At 38.4% G+C, this 19,525-nt stretch overlaps 1 protein-coding gene across 3 annotated transcripts in view; it reads left to right on the top strand.

Moving 5' to 3' along the window:
* LOC123551423 (fanconi-associated nuclease 1-like) overlaps nt 1-19,525 on the top strand; it is a 210,861-nt gene that overhangs the window by 92,375 nt on the left and 98,961 nt on the right. For all 3 annotated transcript variants that reach the window (XR_008370547.1, XR_008370548.1, XM_053540910.1), the window contains exon 4: nt 12,309-12,443. Coding sequence is in view for 1 of the 3 variants with exons in the window: in XM_053540910.1 (XP_053396885.1) it covers nt 12,309-12,443 (135 nt within the window). In the remaining 2 variants the exon portion in view is untranslated. The remainder of the gene's footprint in view (nt 1-12,308; nt 12,444-19,525) is intronic.

Raw genomic sequence — 19,525 nt, 5'->3', positions numbered from 1 at the left:
ACTTAATTCTGTGTATACAGCGTAGCCTTAAGAAAAAAATAATCTAAAAGGCCCATTTAAAATTGATGAAAAAAAAATGTAAAAATTAAGGAATTTTATGTTTTTAAAGGGTGGGGTGTTTGTTTACATTTATTAAATTTTATACAAGGGAAAAGTTAGTTACTCCGTTTCTAAAAATGTCAACAGGTCCCCCTTAAACATGCTGTACTGGAGTGCCGTCCAATTTTCTTAAAAAAGTAAAAAATTTCCCTTTAAATCAGCGCCTCAGAAAAAACACGCTTTTTTTTAAATTTTAAAAATTCTTTTAAAAGTGGCAGTAACAAGAATTCAAAGAAACTAATTTACCGAAAAGGGAATTTAAAAATTCGTTTAAAAAAAGCGCCAAAAAGGTGAATCTATTCTCTTCACCCCCGGCTGAAGAATCTTTTGGAAAATTTTTGTTTCCTCAAATTTTCAAAAATGTGGGCGCCAGTGTAACGTGTATCCACTTCACTCAAATTAAAAATGTTCAAAATGTCGCGTTTAAAATGCTCCCGTATTGAATAAGCATTTTTTTGACCCAAAAAATTATATCATGTAGTCCTTACCACTAAAGTTTCTGACCCAAAAATTAAAGTTATTTTGATATTCTTTGGGTGCGACATCTTATTGTGGGTTTTGCTTTTCGCCTATGATCTGCGGCGCTTTTTAACTTTAACGAAGAGTGAACCCCAAATTTCATCGGGGGGTCCCCACCCCGGGTCAAAAACCGGGAAACTCCATATTTTTTTATTTGGATAGTATGTGTTTTTGGATCCCCGTTTGTTACCTAGTGTAATTCTTTCCCCTTTTTTCGTCGCTTTGCGCGAAAGTCGGTAAGATCGATTCCCTACAAATTTTCAAAATCCTTTATGTTTTTAAAATTTACCTGCAAAAAGGAAATAGTAAAATTTAGTCCCTTTTAACCTTTTATTTACATTGGAAAAGGTATGTCCCCTGGGATAATCATGAACCACCCCCGGGAAAAAATGTCGCACAAAAATGTCAATACAGCAATGGTAGATTGTCTGTAGCATTCCACGAAAACCCAAAACCTTGGTTCCTTTTTTCTTTTGTAAGGGATCATGGAATCAAGCACTAAAACGTATTACCGTAAAGAACCTCGAAGGGGCCCACCTGCAAAAGCCCCTTGCTGGCGTGCCTGATAAACTCAGCTTGCTTACATTGATGCCGGCTGAACTTCCTGAAATCCCTACAAATAAAAATTAGAAAAAATTTTATATATTTAGGGAAATTTTAGTTTTTTTTAAATATGTCACCGTCCAAGAACCGCAGAAGTCACAATTTTTTTTATTTATTTTGGTTGGTTAATATCACAAACCCCGGAAATTTAGGTCATATGGTGACTTTTCTTGGGCATTATTTCATCACAGAAAAATTTTATTATACCCTAAATGATGTTTTTTTTTACAACAGTAAATTTTAAACCTGATTACGGCAGGATTTTATAAAAAGTTAGAAATTTAAAAAGCTTATACCGCAAAACGCTGTGGTGAGTAAGGAAACAGCTTCCAAAACCTCAAAGACTGTCAAAATTCTCAAAAACAGGATCTGTTTCATATGCTTCACACTAGGGCCAGTCTTTGATTCCTACAGTTAGGAATTTTTGGGTGAGGTTTTGCGTTCAAAACCTTTTTTGAAGCCCAAAAAAGTGAAAAAAAAATTCTTTGCGAGATAAAATGTCCTGTTTATAATTTAAACCCCCTAATTTTTTTTAAATTGTTAATATTTTTACTCATTAAGTATAATACTAAATTGGACTTTGTTTTGCAGAACAATATTTTTAATACAGTTAAAATGAAATTTCTGAATCCCATGATTTTTTATGAGTAACGACAGCATATTTTACAAAATTTTGCTGAAAAAAATTTTTTTTTTTTTTTGGCACCTATTTTAGCTCACCTGTAATGTGAAGGATGAGCTTTTGTGATCCCCTTGCCGTTGCCCTTCCTTCCGTCACCCCCAATTTTTTGTCGCACGCTAGAGGTTTCTTAAACCAAACGGCACAAACTTTTCCCCAAAGATCTTGGTTTCCCTTTTTTAAACCCGGGCCAGATCCTTAGGGTTTTCCAGAGTTAGGGCCCCCCTGAAAGGGCTAAAAATTAGTTTTTGGCCCTTGTCGCCAAAAACAGCTTCATTTTGTTTTGTTTTTACAAACTTGCACACAACTTGTATCCCATAAGATTTGGTTCCCCTTTTTTGAACGGGCCCTTTTCCTTATGGGTTCCGAGTTAGGGCCCCCTGAAAGGGCCCAATTTTAGCTTTTTGACCTTGTCTGCAAAATGAGTTCTTTTATGATTTGTTTTTAACCAAAAATTGAAAACCAATTTTCACCACAAGATCTTGGTTCCTTTTTTGAACGGCCAGTTTCCCTTTATGGGTTTCCCCGAGTTATGGCCCCTGATAGGGCCGAATTAGCTATTTTGCCCTTGTCTGCCAAAGAAGCTCATTTTATGTTTGAATTTAAAAAATTTGGCCAAAACTTGTTCCAAAAATCTGGGGGTTTTTTTTGAACTGGCAATCCCAAAATAGGTTTCAGAGTTAGGCCCCTAAAAGGGGCCCAAAAAATTAGTATTTTTTGCCCTTGTTGACAATCCCCTTCGCCGCCCCGCCCTTTCGCCCCGTCCACAATTTTTGTCTTGTTGATAGTGGTTTCATTTATGTTTTTTATTTTAACCAAACTTGCACAAAACTTGTATCCCCAAATCTTGGTTCCTTTCTTGAACTGCCCAGTTTTCCTTTAGGGGTTTTGCAGTTTTATGGCCCTGAAAGGGCCCAGAATTAGCTATTTTGCCTTTGTCTCCAATACGCTTCATTTATGTTTTTAATTTAAATCAAACTTGCAAAAAAAATTGGTGCCAAAAGATCTTGGTTCCCTTTTTTGAACGGGGGCAATCCCATTTTTGGGGTTTAGGTTAGGCCCCCCTAAAAAGGGCCCATAATTAGCTTTTTGCCCTTGTCTGGAAATTTAGTTCTTTTGTTTTGTTTTAACCACATTGCACACAACTTGTTCCCCAAAAGACTCGTTTCCCTTTTTATATCCCTAAAGGGTGTAAATGTTTTCGCCTCATGCCCGTCTGTTGTTGGTCAGCAATTTCCCTTTCACTTGAACTCTTGAAATCCTTGAAGGATTCCCAAGAAAACCCTGTCCAAATTTACCTCATCGAAAACGATGTGCAAAAGGGCTTTTTTGGGAGGCTCCTTAAGGGTGAAGGTCACGAAAGGGGGCAAATGTCTTAACCCCTTGTTTTGTTGTATATTGCTCGGGCATTTGCGTTGCATGCAGGCTCTTTTTTTTTTTGGCTATCCTTCTTTTGTTCACTTACAAAATTTTTTTTGAATTACTTCCCTTTTATGTTACTATAAATGCTTTAGAAATTTTTTAGCTCCCGGGCACAAAATGCAAGGTGATTTTTGTGATCGCGCCGCCCGTTGTCCGTCCCCCCGGCGCGTCCGTCAGTCCGTCCGTAAATTTTTTGCTTGTGACACTCTAGAGGTCACATTTTTCAGGGGGGCTTTATAAAAATTGTCTTTTGTTCACCTTGATGTTTTCTAGGTCAAGTTCAAAACTGGGCGGCGGTAAAAAAACTAGGTCTAGGTCAAAAAATAGAAAACTTGTGATTCTCTAGGACAATTTTTCGGAAATCTCATGAAAATTGTAGAATTTCAATTTGATGATACTAATAAATTTTTGAAACGGGGGTCACCTCCCTCAAAAACTGGTCATAGGTAAAAATAAAAAACCCCTTGTGACCCTCCTAGGGGCCATATTTTCATGGATTGTTGAAATTGGTCTGGATGTTCTTTTGATGATTCTAGGTCGAGTTTAAAACTGGGTCAGGCGGTCAAAAAACTAGGTCGTGGCAAAAAATTTGAAAACCTTGTGCCCCTTTGGACCATCCCTTTTAAAGGGAATTTCATAAAAATGGTAAATTTTAAACTTGAGATATATAGGTCGGGTTCAAAAATGGGACACGTGCGGTCAATAACTAGGTCATGGTAAATAATAAAAAAAATTTTGTGCCCTCTTAGAGGCTGTTTTTTTCATGGGATTGTATGAAAATTGGTCTAAATTTCATCTTTTGATTTTTAGTAAAGTTCGAAAGGGGTAACTGTGGTCAAAATCAGGTCAGTTTCAAAAAAATAAAAAAACCCTTTTTGTGACCTCTTAGGGGCCCATTCTTTCAAATGGATCTTCATGAAAATTGGTAAAATGTTCCCTTGTGATATTAGGTCAAGTTTAAAATTGGGTCACATGCGGTCAGTCTGGGTCGTGGGTCAAATAAAAAAAAAACCTTGTGACCCTCTAGAGGCCATATTTTTCATGGATCTGTATGAAAGTTGGTCTGAATGTTTTCTTGAGATATTGGTAAAGTTTAAAAATGGGTCAACTGGGGTCAAAAACTTGGTCAGTAGGTCAAAAAATAGAAAATTCCTTGAAACCTCTCTAGGGCCATCTTTCAAAGGGTCTTCATAAAATTTTGGTCGATGTTCACCTTGATGATATCTAGGTAAAATTCAAAAACTTGGCCCATGTGCGTAAATAACTAGGCAGTAGGTTAAAAAATTTAAAAAAAAACTTGTGCCCTCTCTAGAGCCAATTTTTCAATGGTCTTCATAAAATTGTCAAATTTTTTATCTTGAATTCTTCTTTTTCAAAACTGGGCCCCTGAGCAAAAAAACTAGGACTAGTAAAATATAAAAAAAAACAACGTCATAATCATTTAAAAAACGGGTCTGTGGGAAAGGGGGTGCGTTCAGGCCTCATGGCCCCTTTGTTTTTTTTTAGCGTGGGGAAAAAAACCGAGACCACTTTCTTGGTAAAACAGGGGAGGTACCCCCAAATTTTTTTGGGGTTATTTTACTTATCTGTACCTTTAAAAATTTCAAACTATATTTTCTTTGTTTCTTTTTTTTGATTTGATTTAATTTTTTGGCCTTCTTGTTTTAAGGCAATGATAACAGGTGAGCGATATAGGGCCATTATGGCCCTCTTGTATAGAAATCTTGCTGAAAACAATTTTTATTATTTTGGCGCACCTTTGTTCTCTCTGCTCATGACATTGCTCCCTCAAACCCCAAAGAAAAATTTCTTTTTTTTAAAATCAATTTCCCTTTTGACGAAGAAAAATCTTTTGCTGCATAGACTTTTAGCTCTGTTGACTGTCCCAATTATCCCTGGAAAGCATCTCTAAAACTCCTTTGCATTCAAAGCCCACAATAATGGCAATGCTCTGGGTTTGCTTTTTCTGTGCTTTCTCAGCCCTTAATTGTAGACTTCACTTTTCCCTTGGGTCTGTAAAAGGGTCTTCAAATGCATAACTAATTTACTTTATATTTCCTGTATGATTTGGGGAGGTGACTTTAAACTTTGGAATTTTTCACAGTGATTTTTTTTCCCAGAAATTCAAAACCTCCACAAGATGTTCCCAAAACAAAACTCTAGGTTATCAATATTGCCCACCTCTTCCCCAAAGGAAATAAACAGATTTAACAAAATTTCCAAAAATTTGGCGTTTTTTCAACTTATTTTGGCTTCTTTCACTATGTTTGCGAAAAATTGAAAAAAAGAGACTGTTTCCCCACACCCAGAGATTAAGTTGATGTTTTTGATGGCGTTTGGAAGTTCATGTTTGTTAAGTTTCCTTGTGGGGTTTGTTCCAAATTTAAAAACCAACTGTAACTAGGGTATAAGCTAGATTTGGTGGGTTTGTAAATAATCAAATTCACGTACTTGCAGCAAAACCCCCTTTTGAAACTTAGTTAACCCTGAAAACTCTGTTTTACTGATCCAGACAAAAAGCCGCCTGTTGGTACAAAAGAAGTTTGGAGACTAGTTTGTTAAATTGGTTCAAATCAGAAATGCTGTGTGATTCAAAAGATTCAAAGGACTCTTTTGACCTTCAGTAATTTTCGGCAGGATGAACTTTTACGGGGTCACTGTAGGACGTCTCAAAAGGGAAACTAAAGGTCTTTTGATTCCGGAACTTTCGGGAGCAAGAATCCCCATACGGATGTGGGCTGTCTTTGTATCTAAAAATTTGCTGACGAAATAACGATCTTTCTGCACATTTTCGGCATTGCGTGTTATTTTTTTTCGGTTTGATTTTGAATTATGTGACATACTTTCTCGGGTTTGTTGACATTTTTGGAAAACCGAAAAAAGAAACTACTTTTGCCTAAATCTGTCTCGATTGCACCGGGGAAAAATAAAGTGCCCTATACGGCCGGTGCATACTGATCGCTCCCTGTCGGCTCGCCAATTTTTTTTCCGAGGGGGATTTTTTCTGTAATGGGAGGGAAAAAAACATACTATTTTATGAGGGGAATGGGGCCGATTTCGGCCCCCAAAAATTTTCCAAAAATAGCCTGAAAAACCAAGCAAATTTTTATGAAAATTCCCCTGGTGATCCTTGGATGGTCTTTTTAAAAATTGTTCAAAGAATTGAAAACCTACGAAATCTGGTTCCCCTGGCAACCCAAAAGGAAAAATTTAAAAAAACCCCTTTTTCCCAAAAAACCCAAAAGGGCCCAGGGGGTTTGATTTTAGTAGTAGCATCTCTAGTCGGCCTCTACCAGATTGTTCAAAAATCCCCCTAGGATATAAAACGGGCCCTGCCCGGGGGTCAAATTTTTCTAAGATTTATATAGGGAAAAACTTTGAATTCTTATTGTCAAAAAGAAAGGGCCTAGGGCCCTTTTTTATATTTGGTATGTAGCATCATTATTGGGCTTCTACCAAAATTGTTCAAATATCCCCCGGGGAATTGGGCCCCCCCCCAGGGGGGTCACAGGTTTTATAGACTTGTATAGGGAAAAACTTTAAAAATCTTTTGTCTGAAAACCCCAAGACCAGGTTTTTTGAATTTGGTATGTAGCATTGCCTTGTGGTTCTCTACCAAGATTGTTCAATTATTACCCTGGGGCGAAAAAAGAGGGCTGCACGGGGGGGGGTCCCTGTTTTACATAAATATTATAGAAAAAGTTTTAAAAAACTTCTTGTCTGAAATTTCAAGGCAAGGCTTTTGATATTTTTTTGTGTTGCTTTCCTGTTTTTTCCCTACCCAAAATTATTCAGATCATATTTCCTAGATGTTTAATTTGTTTACGGATGACCCCAAGTGATAAGGGGGCCCCAAATGTGACCCTTAACCTACTTTTTGTTTTTAGCTCACCTGAGCCCAAAGGGTTATGGGGCTATTGTGACCCCCCAAAGTCCCCGTGCGTCGTCAGTTTTTGCGTGCGTCATCGTCTGTTCCCCTAAATTTTTAAAAAAATCTCTTCTTGAAAACCATGGGCAAAAATTAAAAACTTTCCCGGAAGATCCCTTTGGGGGGCCCCTTTCAAATTGTTCAAAAAATTGAATTCCATGCGAACTCTTTGCCTGGCAACCGAAAAAGGGAAAAAATTTTTAAAAAACTTCTTTTCAAAAACCCGAAGACTGAGCTTAGATATTTGGTATAAACATTTCCTAGTGGACTTCTACTAAATTATTCAAAACTGACCCCGGGGTCAAAATGACCCCGCCCAGGTGTCACTTGATTTAATAGGAAAATCTTCAAAAATTTTCTAAAAAAAAAAGCAGAAGGCCCGGGCTTTGATATTTCACTTATACCATTGCCTAGTGGGGCCTCACAAAAATTTTTTCAAATTGGGGCCCCTGGGGCAAAATTGACCCGCCCCAGGGGTCACTTTTTTTTACTAGAAAAAACCCTTTAAAAATTTTTTAAAAATAACCCCCAAAGGCCCCGATCTTTGATTTTGACATGTGTATTCCTGTGGACCTCTAAAAAAATTTTTTCAAATCATGACCCCCGTGGTCAAAATTGACCCCTCCCCAGGGGTCACTTGATTTTACATAGAAAAACCCTTTAAAAAATTTTTTAAAAAAAAACCAAAGGCCTAGAGCTTGATATTTGACAGTAGCTTTCCTAGTGGACCTCTACAAAATTTGTTCAACATGACCCCTGGGTAAATTGCCCTGCCCCGGGGGTCCTTTATTAGTCCCCTACTGGTTTAAAACAGTTTGGGGACATGGGAAAGCACTTTTCCCCCCCCCCTTCCCCTTTATCCCGTCCGTCCCCCAATTTCGTGTCCGGGCCATAACTCTGTCTCCTGAAGGGATTTTAAAATTATTGGCACAAATGGCCCCTGAGAGACGACGTGTCATACCAAAAACCCGGGCCCCCACTAAAGGTCAAGGTCACAATTGGGGTCAAAGGTCAACAGGGGTTTTTTTTCCCTTTCCCGGGCCAAAACTCTCCCCTCCGAAGGGTTTTAGTATTTTTGGCCCAAAAAGTTTTCCCCATGTGAGTGATGTGTCATGCGCAAAACCCGGACCCCTAGTCAAAGGTCAAGGTCACAATTGGAGGTCAAAGTTCACAGGCTTTTTCCTGTCGGTCCTAACTCCCCCTCCATAAAGGGTTTTTAAATTTCTTGGACAAAAATTCCCCTGAGGAACGAGTGTCAAAGCGCAAAACTGGACCCCCAGCTTAAAGGTAAGGTCACAATTGGGGGTCAAAGGGCAAAAAGGCTTTTTTCCCGTTGGTCCATAACCTCCCAACTATGAAGGGGGTTTTAAAATTATTGGCAGAAAGTACCTCAAATAAAAAATGCGTCATCCCAATTTCAGACCCCTATCAAAGGGCCCGGCCACTAAGCAGTCAAATGTTAAAAGCCTGAAAGGGGCTGTTTCGTTCCGGTCCAAAATCTGCATTCATTAAGGGATTTTTAAAATATTAGCACAAGTGTTCCCCCTATGAGACGACGGTCTGCGCAAAAACCGGACCCTAGGCAAAGGTCAGGTCACAATTGGGGGGGCAAAAGGTTTAACAGAGTTTTTTTCTTTCCCCTCCATAAATGTGCCATCCATGAAAGGGTTTTTTAAAATTACTTTTGGGACAAAAAGTTTCCCATTGAGACGACGGTCATGCACAAATCCGTACCCTAGCTTAAGGTCAAGGCCAAATTTGAGATCAAAATCAAAAAGGATTTTTTCCTGTCCGGGCTAAACTTTGCATGCAAAAACGGGGTTTAGATATCAGTTGGCACAAATATTCCCCGGGTGAGACAACATGTCATGCGCAAGAACCAGGTCCCTAGGTCTAAAAGGGCAAGGTCATTTTAGAGGTCAAAGGTCAATTCGAAGCTTTTTATGAACATTTTTTCATGCATGGAGGGATTTTGATGTAACTTGGAAAAAATTTCACCCCCCTGGGCACCCCTTTTTTTTAGAAATTTTTTTCCTTTTTTGTTACATAAATAGATTTTATTGTAAATTTTTTATTACTGGCGGTAGAAAAAAAAAAAAAAAAAAAAAAAAAAAAAAAAAAAAAAAAAAAAAATCAGACCACTTTTCTGTGGTTCAGCTGCATGTTACATCCTTTTAGGTGTATTTTTCCTTCTCTACCCGGTAAAAGTTTCTTGTGGACTTTTATTATTAGATTTTTTTTTTTTTTTTTTAAAAATTAATTTCCCTTTGTGTTCTTAATAACTTAATGATAACATTTTTATAATCGGCCCAAAAAAATTCAAAATGAAAACAACTTTGGTTTTTATATATGCACTTTAATCCAAGTGTGTTGTTAACATATTGATATCATTGCGATATAGTTTATTATGTTATACTACAGTAGAGAAAAATTTGGTGCCTTCCGTGGGGATTTGGGGTTGATGGCATACTTATTCACTTGTTTTACATGGAAAATCTGTTTTATTTTACATGAGCATTGCCTGTAGACTTCTAAAAATTGTTCAATCAGACTCCGGGGTCAAATTTACCCCCCCATGGGGTTACTTGATTGTACATAGAAAAATCTTCAAATTTCAAAAAAAAAAACCAAAAAGCCCAGAGCTTTTAAATTTGACATGTGCTTGCCTAAGGGGCCCTACAAAATTTATTCAAATCTTGACACCCCCCCCCCCCCCCCACAAATTGACCCCCCCCGGGGTTATTATTGGGAAATAGGGAAATCTTCATAAATTTGCTAAAAAAAACCGAAAGGGTTTGTCTTAGATATTTGATTGCCCCTTTCCTGTTCTTCTAAAACTTTGTTTAAATCAGGGGCCCCGGGTAAATTTTTGGGCCCGCCAGGGGGGTTCGATTGTCATCGGAAATTTTCCCAAAATTTTTTTTAGAAACAAAGGGGCTTTAAATGTGAAAATCGCGGGCGTGGTTCTGCCTTGTTTAAGTCAGCCTTGTTGGGGTTTGGGGGTGTGGGGGTTTTTTTAAAAGTTTGCCTGTTTTTTTTTTTTTTCTCCCTGAAAGGGGGGGAAAGTGGCTATGTGCCCTTTTTGGGGGGGTTGGGGTGTTTGGGTTCCGTTGGAAAACTGTTTTTTGAAAACCCTGGGGGGTTAATTTTCCGGGTGCTTGGGGGTTTTGGGGGGGGGGGTCCTGCGCCCGGGGGCCCGGGTTTAAAAAAATTTTTTGTAAAAAGGGGGGGGCTTTTTTATTTTGTGTGTTCGTGGGCCCCCTTAAAATTGCAAAATTTTGGGTTTGGGGCCCCCCCGGGGGTAGGTTTTTAGTTTTGGGGTTTTTTTTGTCCCCCCCGGGGTTGGGTTTGGGGGAACGGGTTTCCAAAAGGTTTAAAATTTTTGGGTAAATTTCCCCCCCCCCCTGGGGTTGTCCCGTTTTCTGTTAGAAAAAAAAGTTTTTTCTTGTTGTTTGCCGTTTTTTTTTTGGGAAGGGCAGGTCGCCTTTTCAAAGTATTGGGGGAAAAGGGGCTTTTGGGTGGGGGGCCAAAATTTTTTAATTTTGGGGGGCTTTAAAATTTTGCTGTAGGGGGGGTTTTGTTTTGAGGGGCTGGGGTGGTTCCAAAAAATTTCTTGGGGGGGTTTGGGGGCCCGGAGTCCTTACTTTCTTTTTTTTTATCTCACCTGTCACGAAGTGACAAAGTGAGCTATCGTGTCCGCTTGATGTCCGTCGTGCGTTGTGCATAGTCCATTGTGCGTACTCCGTCGTGCGTCAACAATTTCTAAAAAAAGTCTTCTTCTTGAAAACCACTGGGCAGAATTACACTAAACTTCACAGGAATGATCCTTGGGTGGCCTCCTTTCAGAATTGTTCAAAGAATTGAATTCCATGCAGAACTCTGGTTGCCATGGCAACCGAAAGGAAAAACTTTAAAAATCTTCTTGTCCAAAACCACAGGGCCTAGGGCTTTGATATCTGATGTGTAGCATCATCTAGTGGTCCTCTACCAAAATTGTTCAAATTATCCCCCTAGGGTCAAATATGGCCCCGCCACGGGGGTCACATGGTTTATATAGACTTATATAGGGAAAACATTGAAAATCTTCTTGTACAAAACCACATGGCCTAGGGCTTTGATATTTGGTATGTAGCATCATCTAGTGGTCCTCTACCAAGATTGTTCAAATTATCCTCCTAGGGTCAAATATGCCCCCCCCCCCCCCCCCCCTCCCGGGTGTCCCAAGTTTTACATAGACTTATGTAGAAAAAAAAGTTTAAAAATCTTCTTGTCTGAAACCACAACACTTAGACCTTTGATATTTGGTTTGTAGCATTGTCTTATGGTCGTTAACCAAAATTGTTCAAATTGTACCCCTTGGGTGAAAAGAGGCTTTGCCCTGGGGGTCCCAAGTTTTATATAGACTTATGTAGGAAAAAGCTTTAAAAATCTTCGTCTGAAACCATACGACCTAGGCTTTTGATATTTGATATGATGCATTGTCTAGTAGTCCTCTACCAAAATTATTCAAATTATGCCCCTGGGGTTAAAAGAGGCCCCGCCCTGGAGTCACTTAGTTATTATGTGAGTTATATAGGAAATATATTAAAAAAAATCATCTGATCCTATTTCCAAGACTGTTTAATTATAATTACCTGATGACCCCAAGTAATATAATGTCACTTGACTGTGACCTTGACCTACTGACTTACTTTCTTGTTTTTTTAAGATACAACCTTGAAATTTTGATGACATACACAGTTTTGCACACAAATCGTAAAACTGAATTTCATTGACCATGAATGTGACCGACTGAGTTTCTTAATATTTTATCATCAGTTTGACATTTGAAACATGTAGCTCATATTACTCTGGTGAGCGATCCAGGGTCATCATGACCCTCTTGTTATGCTTTAGCAAAGAAATTTGTTCAAGCAAGGAACTTAACTCAGGTGAGTGATATAGGGCCATCATGGCCTTCTTATTCATTATATGGAGAACGAATTCCTGTTTTTATTTAGGGAAAATTTTGGTGTCAGTATTTTGAATAGTGACTACAATTTTATTTGTATTCTGTAGGTTTGAAGCAGCTCTGCAGTTTGAGATGGACATTCAGGCTTTGACAGAGCATGGCAAGTGGTCTTTGGCCTATGAAATGTACAAACAAGCAAAGGAGGCAGGAAAACATATATGCAGGAATAAACACTATATCAAGTAAGACTCACATGAAGATGTGACATATGTCATGAGACTGTGATAGCTTGAGCTTATCCAAGACTTCATTTACCAGTTAAGAGGAATTAAGAGGAATTTGAAATGAACATAGTACATAACATTGGAATTAAAATGTGACAAGGGTTGATAATATTGTAACAGAAGTTTGACTTTACTGTTTTTATCCCTTCTCTGAAACTCCACTTTCACTCTATCTTTGTTATTTCTGAATACATCTAATCAGACTTAAAATGGTTGTTCCACATCATCACTTGTACCATATGAACATGGTCCATACCTCTTGCACCAAGATTTCATGCATTATTCGTCATTTTTAGCTCGACTATTCGAAGAATAAGTAGAGCTATCCTACTCACCACGGCGTCGGCGTCACACCTTGGTTAAGTTTTTCGTACCAGTCCACATTTTGACAAAGTCTTTTGAGATAAAGCTTTGAAACTTTCAACACTTGTTTACCATCATCATGGCCAGTTATAGGCAAGAGCACATAACTCCATCAAGGATTTTGGCTGAATTATGGCCCCTTTTGACTTAGAAATCATGGTTAAGTTTTTCGTACCAGTTCATATTTTGACAAAGTCTTTTGAGATAAAGCTTTGAAACTTTCAACACTAGTTTACCATCATCATGGCCAGTTATAGGCAAGAGTACATAACTCCATCAGGGATTTTGGCTGAATTATGGCCCCTTTCGACTTAGAAATCTTGGTTAATATTTCGTACCAGTTCATATTTTGACAAAGTCTTTTGAGATGAAGCTTTGAAACTTTCAACACCTGTTTACCATCAACATGTCCAGTTATAGGCAAGAGTACATAACTCCATCAAGGTTTTTGGCTGAATTATGGCCCCTTTTTACTTAGAAATCTTGGTTAAGTTTTTCGTACCAGTTTATATTTTTTGTAAAGTGTTTGACATATGGCTTTGAAACTTTTATCACTTGTTTAGTATAATAGTCTCTATCTGTAGGAAAGAGAAAATAACTCTGTCATCTATTTTGGCTGAATTATGGCCCTTTTTGGACTTTGAAATTAGTTCTGTTTTCATACAAGTCCATGTTTTGTCAAAACTATTTGACATATGGCTTTTAAACTTTGAACACTTGTTTATCATTTTGATTTCCATCTGTAGGCAAGAGTACATAACTATTTTGACTGAATTATGGCCTTTTTTGGACTTTGAAATTGGCTCATATATTGCCATTTAGTGCAAGACTTATCGAAATCATAGTAATACAGGAACATTGTTTGTCTAATCTATTTATTTCTTTTGTCTGAATATCGTGGAAATATTTTGACCCCATTCTTCAATCAATTCTTCGAATAGTCGAGCGCGCTGTCATCAGACAGCTCTTGTTACTATGATTGTTCTGTTTTTAGCTCACCTGAGCATTGCTCAGAGTGAGCTATTGTGATCACGCTATGTCCGTCATGCGTGCGTTCGTGCGTCCGTCCGTCGTCAACAATTGTGTTTAAAAGACATCTCCTCCATAATCACTGAATGGATTTTCATGAAACTTAGCATGGATGTTCCTTGGATGGTGCTCTACCAAAGTTATTCAGACTGTTCTGCTTGGTTTCACATAGGGGCCGCCAGAGCTAAAAATAGAAAAAATTTCAAACGACATCTCCTAAACTGATGGTCCAATTTTGAAATAATTTCACACAAATGGTCCTTATGTCACCCTCTACCAAGACTGTTCAAATTATATTGATTTGTCAAAAAACATGTCCGCCAGAGGGCATGGTCACTTTTCCCTATATGTATATAGTGGAAACTTCAAAAATCTTCATGTGTGAAACTGCTGGCCCGATTTTGAAACGATTTTATGCAAATGGTCCTTGCATGACCCTCAACCAAGATTGTTGAAATTATTCTGATTCGTCAAAAAACATGGCTGCCAGAGGGTGTGGTCACTTTTCTCTATATGTATATAGTGGAAACTTTAAAAATCTTCTTGTGTGAAACTGCTGGCCCGATTTTAGAATAATTTTACACACATGATCCTTGTGTGACCCTCTACCAAGATTGTTGAAATTATTCAGATTTGTCAAAAAACATGGCTGCCAGAGGATGTGGTCACTTTTCCCTATATGTATATAGTGGAAACTTTAAAAGTCTTCTTGTGTGAAACTGCTGGCCCGATTTTAGAATAATTTTACACAAATGATCCTTGTGTGACACTCTACCAAGATTGTTCAAATTATTCCGATTTGGCAAAAAACATGGCCGCCAGAGGGCGTGGTCACTTTTCCCTATATGTATATAGTGGAAACTTTAAAAATCTTCTTGTGTGAAACTGCTAGCCCGATTTAAAAATATTTTACACAAATGGTTCTTGTGTGACCCTCTACCAAGATTGTTCAAATTATTCCGATTTGGCAAGAAACATGGCTGCCAGGGGGCATGGTCATTTTTCCTGTTATGTATACCATATTTGTCCAAATTATAGCCCTAAGGTAAAAAAAAATCGCCACGCCCCTGTGTCAGACTTGTATTAACTATAGGCTTTTGTACTTATAATTACAAACACACTTGAAGCCTTGTACACAGGTGAGCGCTTTAGGGTCAAGGACCCTCTTGTTGAGTTTGCCCCCGACAAGGTTTTTTGAAAAAGAGATATAATTCAAAAATGGGACCACCAAGAGTTATGGTTCCTTGTCAGTTCACCTCCTTTCACTGACATCTATCAATATGTAAAGTATCAAGTCAATACCCTGCACAGTATTTGAGTTATGCCCTGGAAAAGGTTTTTTAGCTCATCTGAGCCAAAAGCTCAGGGTGAGCTATTGTGATCGCTCACTGTCCGCCGTCCGTCCATCATCCGTCCATCCACACTTTCCTTTAAACAACATCTCCTAAACCATCAGGCTAATTTTGATGAAACTTCACAGGGATGTTCCTTGGATGGTCTTCTTTAAAAATTATTCAAAGAATTGAATTCCAGATAGAACTCTGGTTGCCATGGCAACCGAAAGGAAAAACTTTAAAAATCTTCTTGTCCAAAACCACAGGTCATTGGGCTTTTATATTTGGTATGTAGCATCATCTAGTGGTCTTCTGCCAAGATTGTTCAAATTATTTCCCTAGGGTCAAATATGGCCTTGCCCTGGGGGTCACATAGACTTATGGTTTACATAGACTTATATAGAGAAAACTTTGAAAATATTCTTGTCCAAAACTTACAAGGCATAGAGCCTCAATATTTGGCATGTGACATCATCTAACGCTCCTCAAGATTATTCAAATTATTGCCCTGGGACTAAAAGAGGCCCTGTCCGGAGGGTCCCAAGTTTTACATAGACTTATATAGGAAAAATCTTAAAAAATCTTCTTGTCTGAAACCAAAAGAAATAGGCCTTTGATATTTGGTTTGTAGAATAACCTTTTGGTTTCCTACCAAAATTGTTCAAATTATGCCCCTGGGGTGAAAAGAGGCCCTGGGGGTCTTAAGTTTTACATAGTCTTAAATAGGAAAAAATTTGAAAAATCTTCTTTATCTGAAACCACAAGACCTAGGCCTTTGATGTTTGGTATGTAGCATTGCCTTGTGGTTCTCTACAACTTGGTCACAATGTTACCCTCAATAAAATCTTGGATGAGTTTGATATTAGGTCATCTGGAATCAAAAACTAGGTCACCAGGTCAAATCAAAGGAAAAGCTTGTTAACACTCTAGAGGTCACAATTTAGGCCCAATCTTAATGAAACTTGGTCAGAATGTTACCCTTAATAAAATCTTGGATGAGTTTGATATTGCGTCATCTAGGGTCAGAAACTAGGTCACCAGGTCAGATCAAAGGAAAAGCTTGCTAACACTCTAGAGGCCACATTTATGACTTTATCTTCATGAAACTTAGTCAGAAAGTTAATCTTGATGATCTCAAAGTCCGTTTTGAATTTGGGTCATGTAGGATCAAAAACTAGGTCACCAGATCAAATTTAAGGAAAAGCTTGTTAACACTGTAGAGGTCACATTTATGACTGTATCTTAATGAAACTTGGTCAGAATGTTAATCTTGATGATTTATAAGTCTTACTTAAATCTGGGTCAAGTGGGGTCAAAAACTAGGTCACTGGGTCAAATCAAATAAAAGCTTTTTAACACTCTAGATGCCACATTTATGACTGTATTTTCATGAAACTTAGTCAGAATGTTAATCTTAATCTTTATGTCAAGTTCGAATTTGGGTCATATGGGGTCAAAAACTAGGTCACCAGGTCAAATCAAAGGAAAAGTTAGTTAACACTCTAGAGGCCACATTTATGACCATATCTTAATGAAACTTGGTCAGAATGTTAATCTTGATGATCTATAGGTCGTGTTCAAATCTGGGTCAGGTGGGGGTAAAAAACTAGGTCACCGGGTCAAATCAAAGGAAAAGCTTGTTAACACTCGAGAGGCCACATTTATGACTGTATTTTCATGAAACTTAGTCAGAATGTTAATCTTGATCTTTAGGTCAAGTTCGAATTTGGGTCATATGGGGTCAAAAACTAGGTCACCAGGTCAAATCAAAGGAGAAGTTAGTTAACACTCTAGAGGCCACATTTATGACCATATCTTAATGAAACTTGGTCAGAATGTTAATCTTGATGATCTATAGGTCATGTTCAAATCTGGCTCAGGTAGGGGTCAAAAACTAGGTCACCGGGTCAAAATCAAAGGAAAAGCTTGTTAACACTCTAGAGGCCACGTTTATGACTGTATCTTCATGAAACTTAGTCAGAATGTTAATCTTGATGATATTTAGATCAGATTCGAATCTGGGTCATATGGGGTCAAAAACTAGGTCACCAGGTCATATCAAAGGAAAAGTTAGTTAACACTCTAGAAGCCACATTTATGAACATATTAAGATTTGAAACTTGGTCAGAATGTTAATCTTGATGATCTATAGGTCAAGTTCGAATCTGGCTCATATGGAGTCAAGAACTAGGTCACCAGGTCAAATCAAAGGAAAAGTTAGTTAACACTTCAGAGGCCACATTTATGACCAATTTAGGTCAATAGGTCAGGTGAGCGATACAGGGCCTTCATGGCCCTCTTGTTTTTTAGCTCACCTGTCACATAGTGACCAGGTGAGCTTTTGTGATCACCCTTCGTCCGTGCGTCCGTCCCTGCGTCAACAATTCCTTGTCTGCACGATAGTGGTTTCATTTATGATTTTATTAGCTCAACTGTTCAAAGAATAGTAGAGCTGTTGGACTCACCCATGCGTCGGCGTCAGCATCTGCGTCGGCGTCGGCGTCCCGATTTGGTTAAGGTTTTGTTTGTAAGCTGGTATCTCAGTAACCACTTGTGGGAATGGATTGAAACTTCACACACTTATTCACTGTGATAAACTGACCTACATTGTTCAGGTTCCATAACTCTATTTTGCTTTTTAGCTCACCTGTCACAAAGTGACAAGGTGAGCTTTTGTGATCGCGCGGCGTCCGTCGTCCGTCGTCCGTCCGTCCGTCGTGCGTCCGTAAACTTTTGCTTGTTACCACTCTAGAGGTCACATTTTTCATGGGATCTTTATGAAAGTTGGTCAGAATGTTCACCTTGATGATATCTAGGTCAAGTTCGAAACTGGGTCACGTGCCGTCAAAAACTAGGTCAATAGATCTAAAAATAGAAAAACCTTGTGACCTCTGCAGAGGCCATAATTTTCAATGGATCTTCATGAAAATTGGTCAGAATGTTCATTTTGATGACATCTAGGTCAAGTTCGAAACTGGGTCACGTGCGGTCAAAAACTAGGTCAGTAGGTCTAAAAATAGAAAAACCTTGTGACCTCCCTAAGGGCCATATATTTCACAAGATCTTAATGAAAGTTGGTCAGAACGTTCACCTTGATGATATCTAGGTCAAGTTCGAAACTGGGTCACGTGCCATCAAAAACTAGGTCAGTAGGTCAAATAATAGAAAAACCTTGTGACCTCTCTAAAGGCCATATTTTTCATGGGATTTGTATGAAAATTTGTATGAATGTTCATCTTGATGATATCTAGGTCAAGTTCGAAACTGGGTCACGTGCCATCAAAAACTAGGTCAGTAGGTCTAAAAATAGAAAAACCTTGTGACCTTTCTAGAGGCCATATATTTCACAAGATCTTCATGAAAATTGGTCAGAATGTTCACCTTGATGATATCTAGGTCAAGTTCGAAACTGGGTCACATGCCTTCAAAAACTAGGTCAGTAGGTCAAATAATAGAATAACCTTGTGACCTCTCTAAAGGCCATATTTTTCATGGGATCTGTGTGAAAATTGGTCTGAATGTTCATCTTGATGATATCTAGGTCAAGTTCGAAACTGGGTCACGTGCGGTCAAAAACTAGGTCAGTAAGTCTAAAAATAGAAAAACCATGTGACCTCTCTAGAGGCCATATATTTCATGAAATCTTCATGAAAATTTGTCAGAATGTTCAGCTTGATGATATCTAAGTCAAGTTCGAAAGTGGGTCACGTGCCATCAAAAACTAGGTCAGTAGGTCAAATAATAGTAAAACCTTGTGACCTAACTAGAGGCCATATTTTCCATGGGATCTGTATGAAAGTTGGTCTGAATGTTCATCTTGATGATATCTAGGTCAAGTTTGAAAGTGGGTCACGTGCCTTCAAAAACTAGGTGTGTAGGTCAGATAATAGAAAAACCTTGTGACCTCTCTAAAGGCCATATTTTTCAATGGATCTTCATGAAAGTTGGTCTGAATGTTCATCTTGATGATATCTAGATCAAGTTTGAAACAGGGTCATGTGCGGTCAAAAACTAGGTCAGTAGGTCTAAAAATAGGAAAACCTTGTGACCTCTCTAGAGGCCATACTTGTGAATGGATCTCCATAAAAATTGGTCAGAATGTTCACCTTGATGATATCTAAGTCAATTTCGAAAGTGGGTCACGTGCCATCAAAAATTAGGTCAGTAGGTCAAATAATGAAAAAACGTTGTGACCTCTCTAGAGGCCATATTTTTCATGGGATCTGTATGAAAGTTGGTCTGAATGTTTATCTTGATCATATCTAGGTCAAGTTTGAAACTGGGTCAACTGCGATCAAAAACTAGGTCAGTAGG

The sequence above is a fragment of the Mercenaria mercenaria genome, chromosome 4, assembly GCF_021730395.1.
Source record: "Mercenaria mercenaria strain notata chromosome 4, MADL_Memer_1, whole genome shotgun sequence".
Classification (NCBI taxonomy): Eukaryota; Metazoa; Mollusca; class Bivalvia; order Venerida; family Veneridae; genus Mercenaria; species Mercenaria mercenaria.
This window is presented reverse-complemented; position numbering and strand designations above follow the sequence as displayed.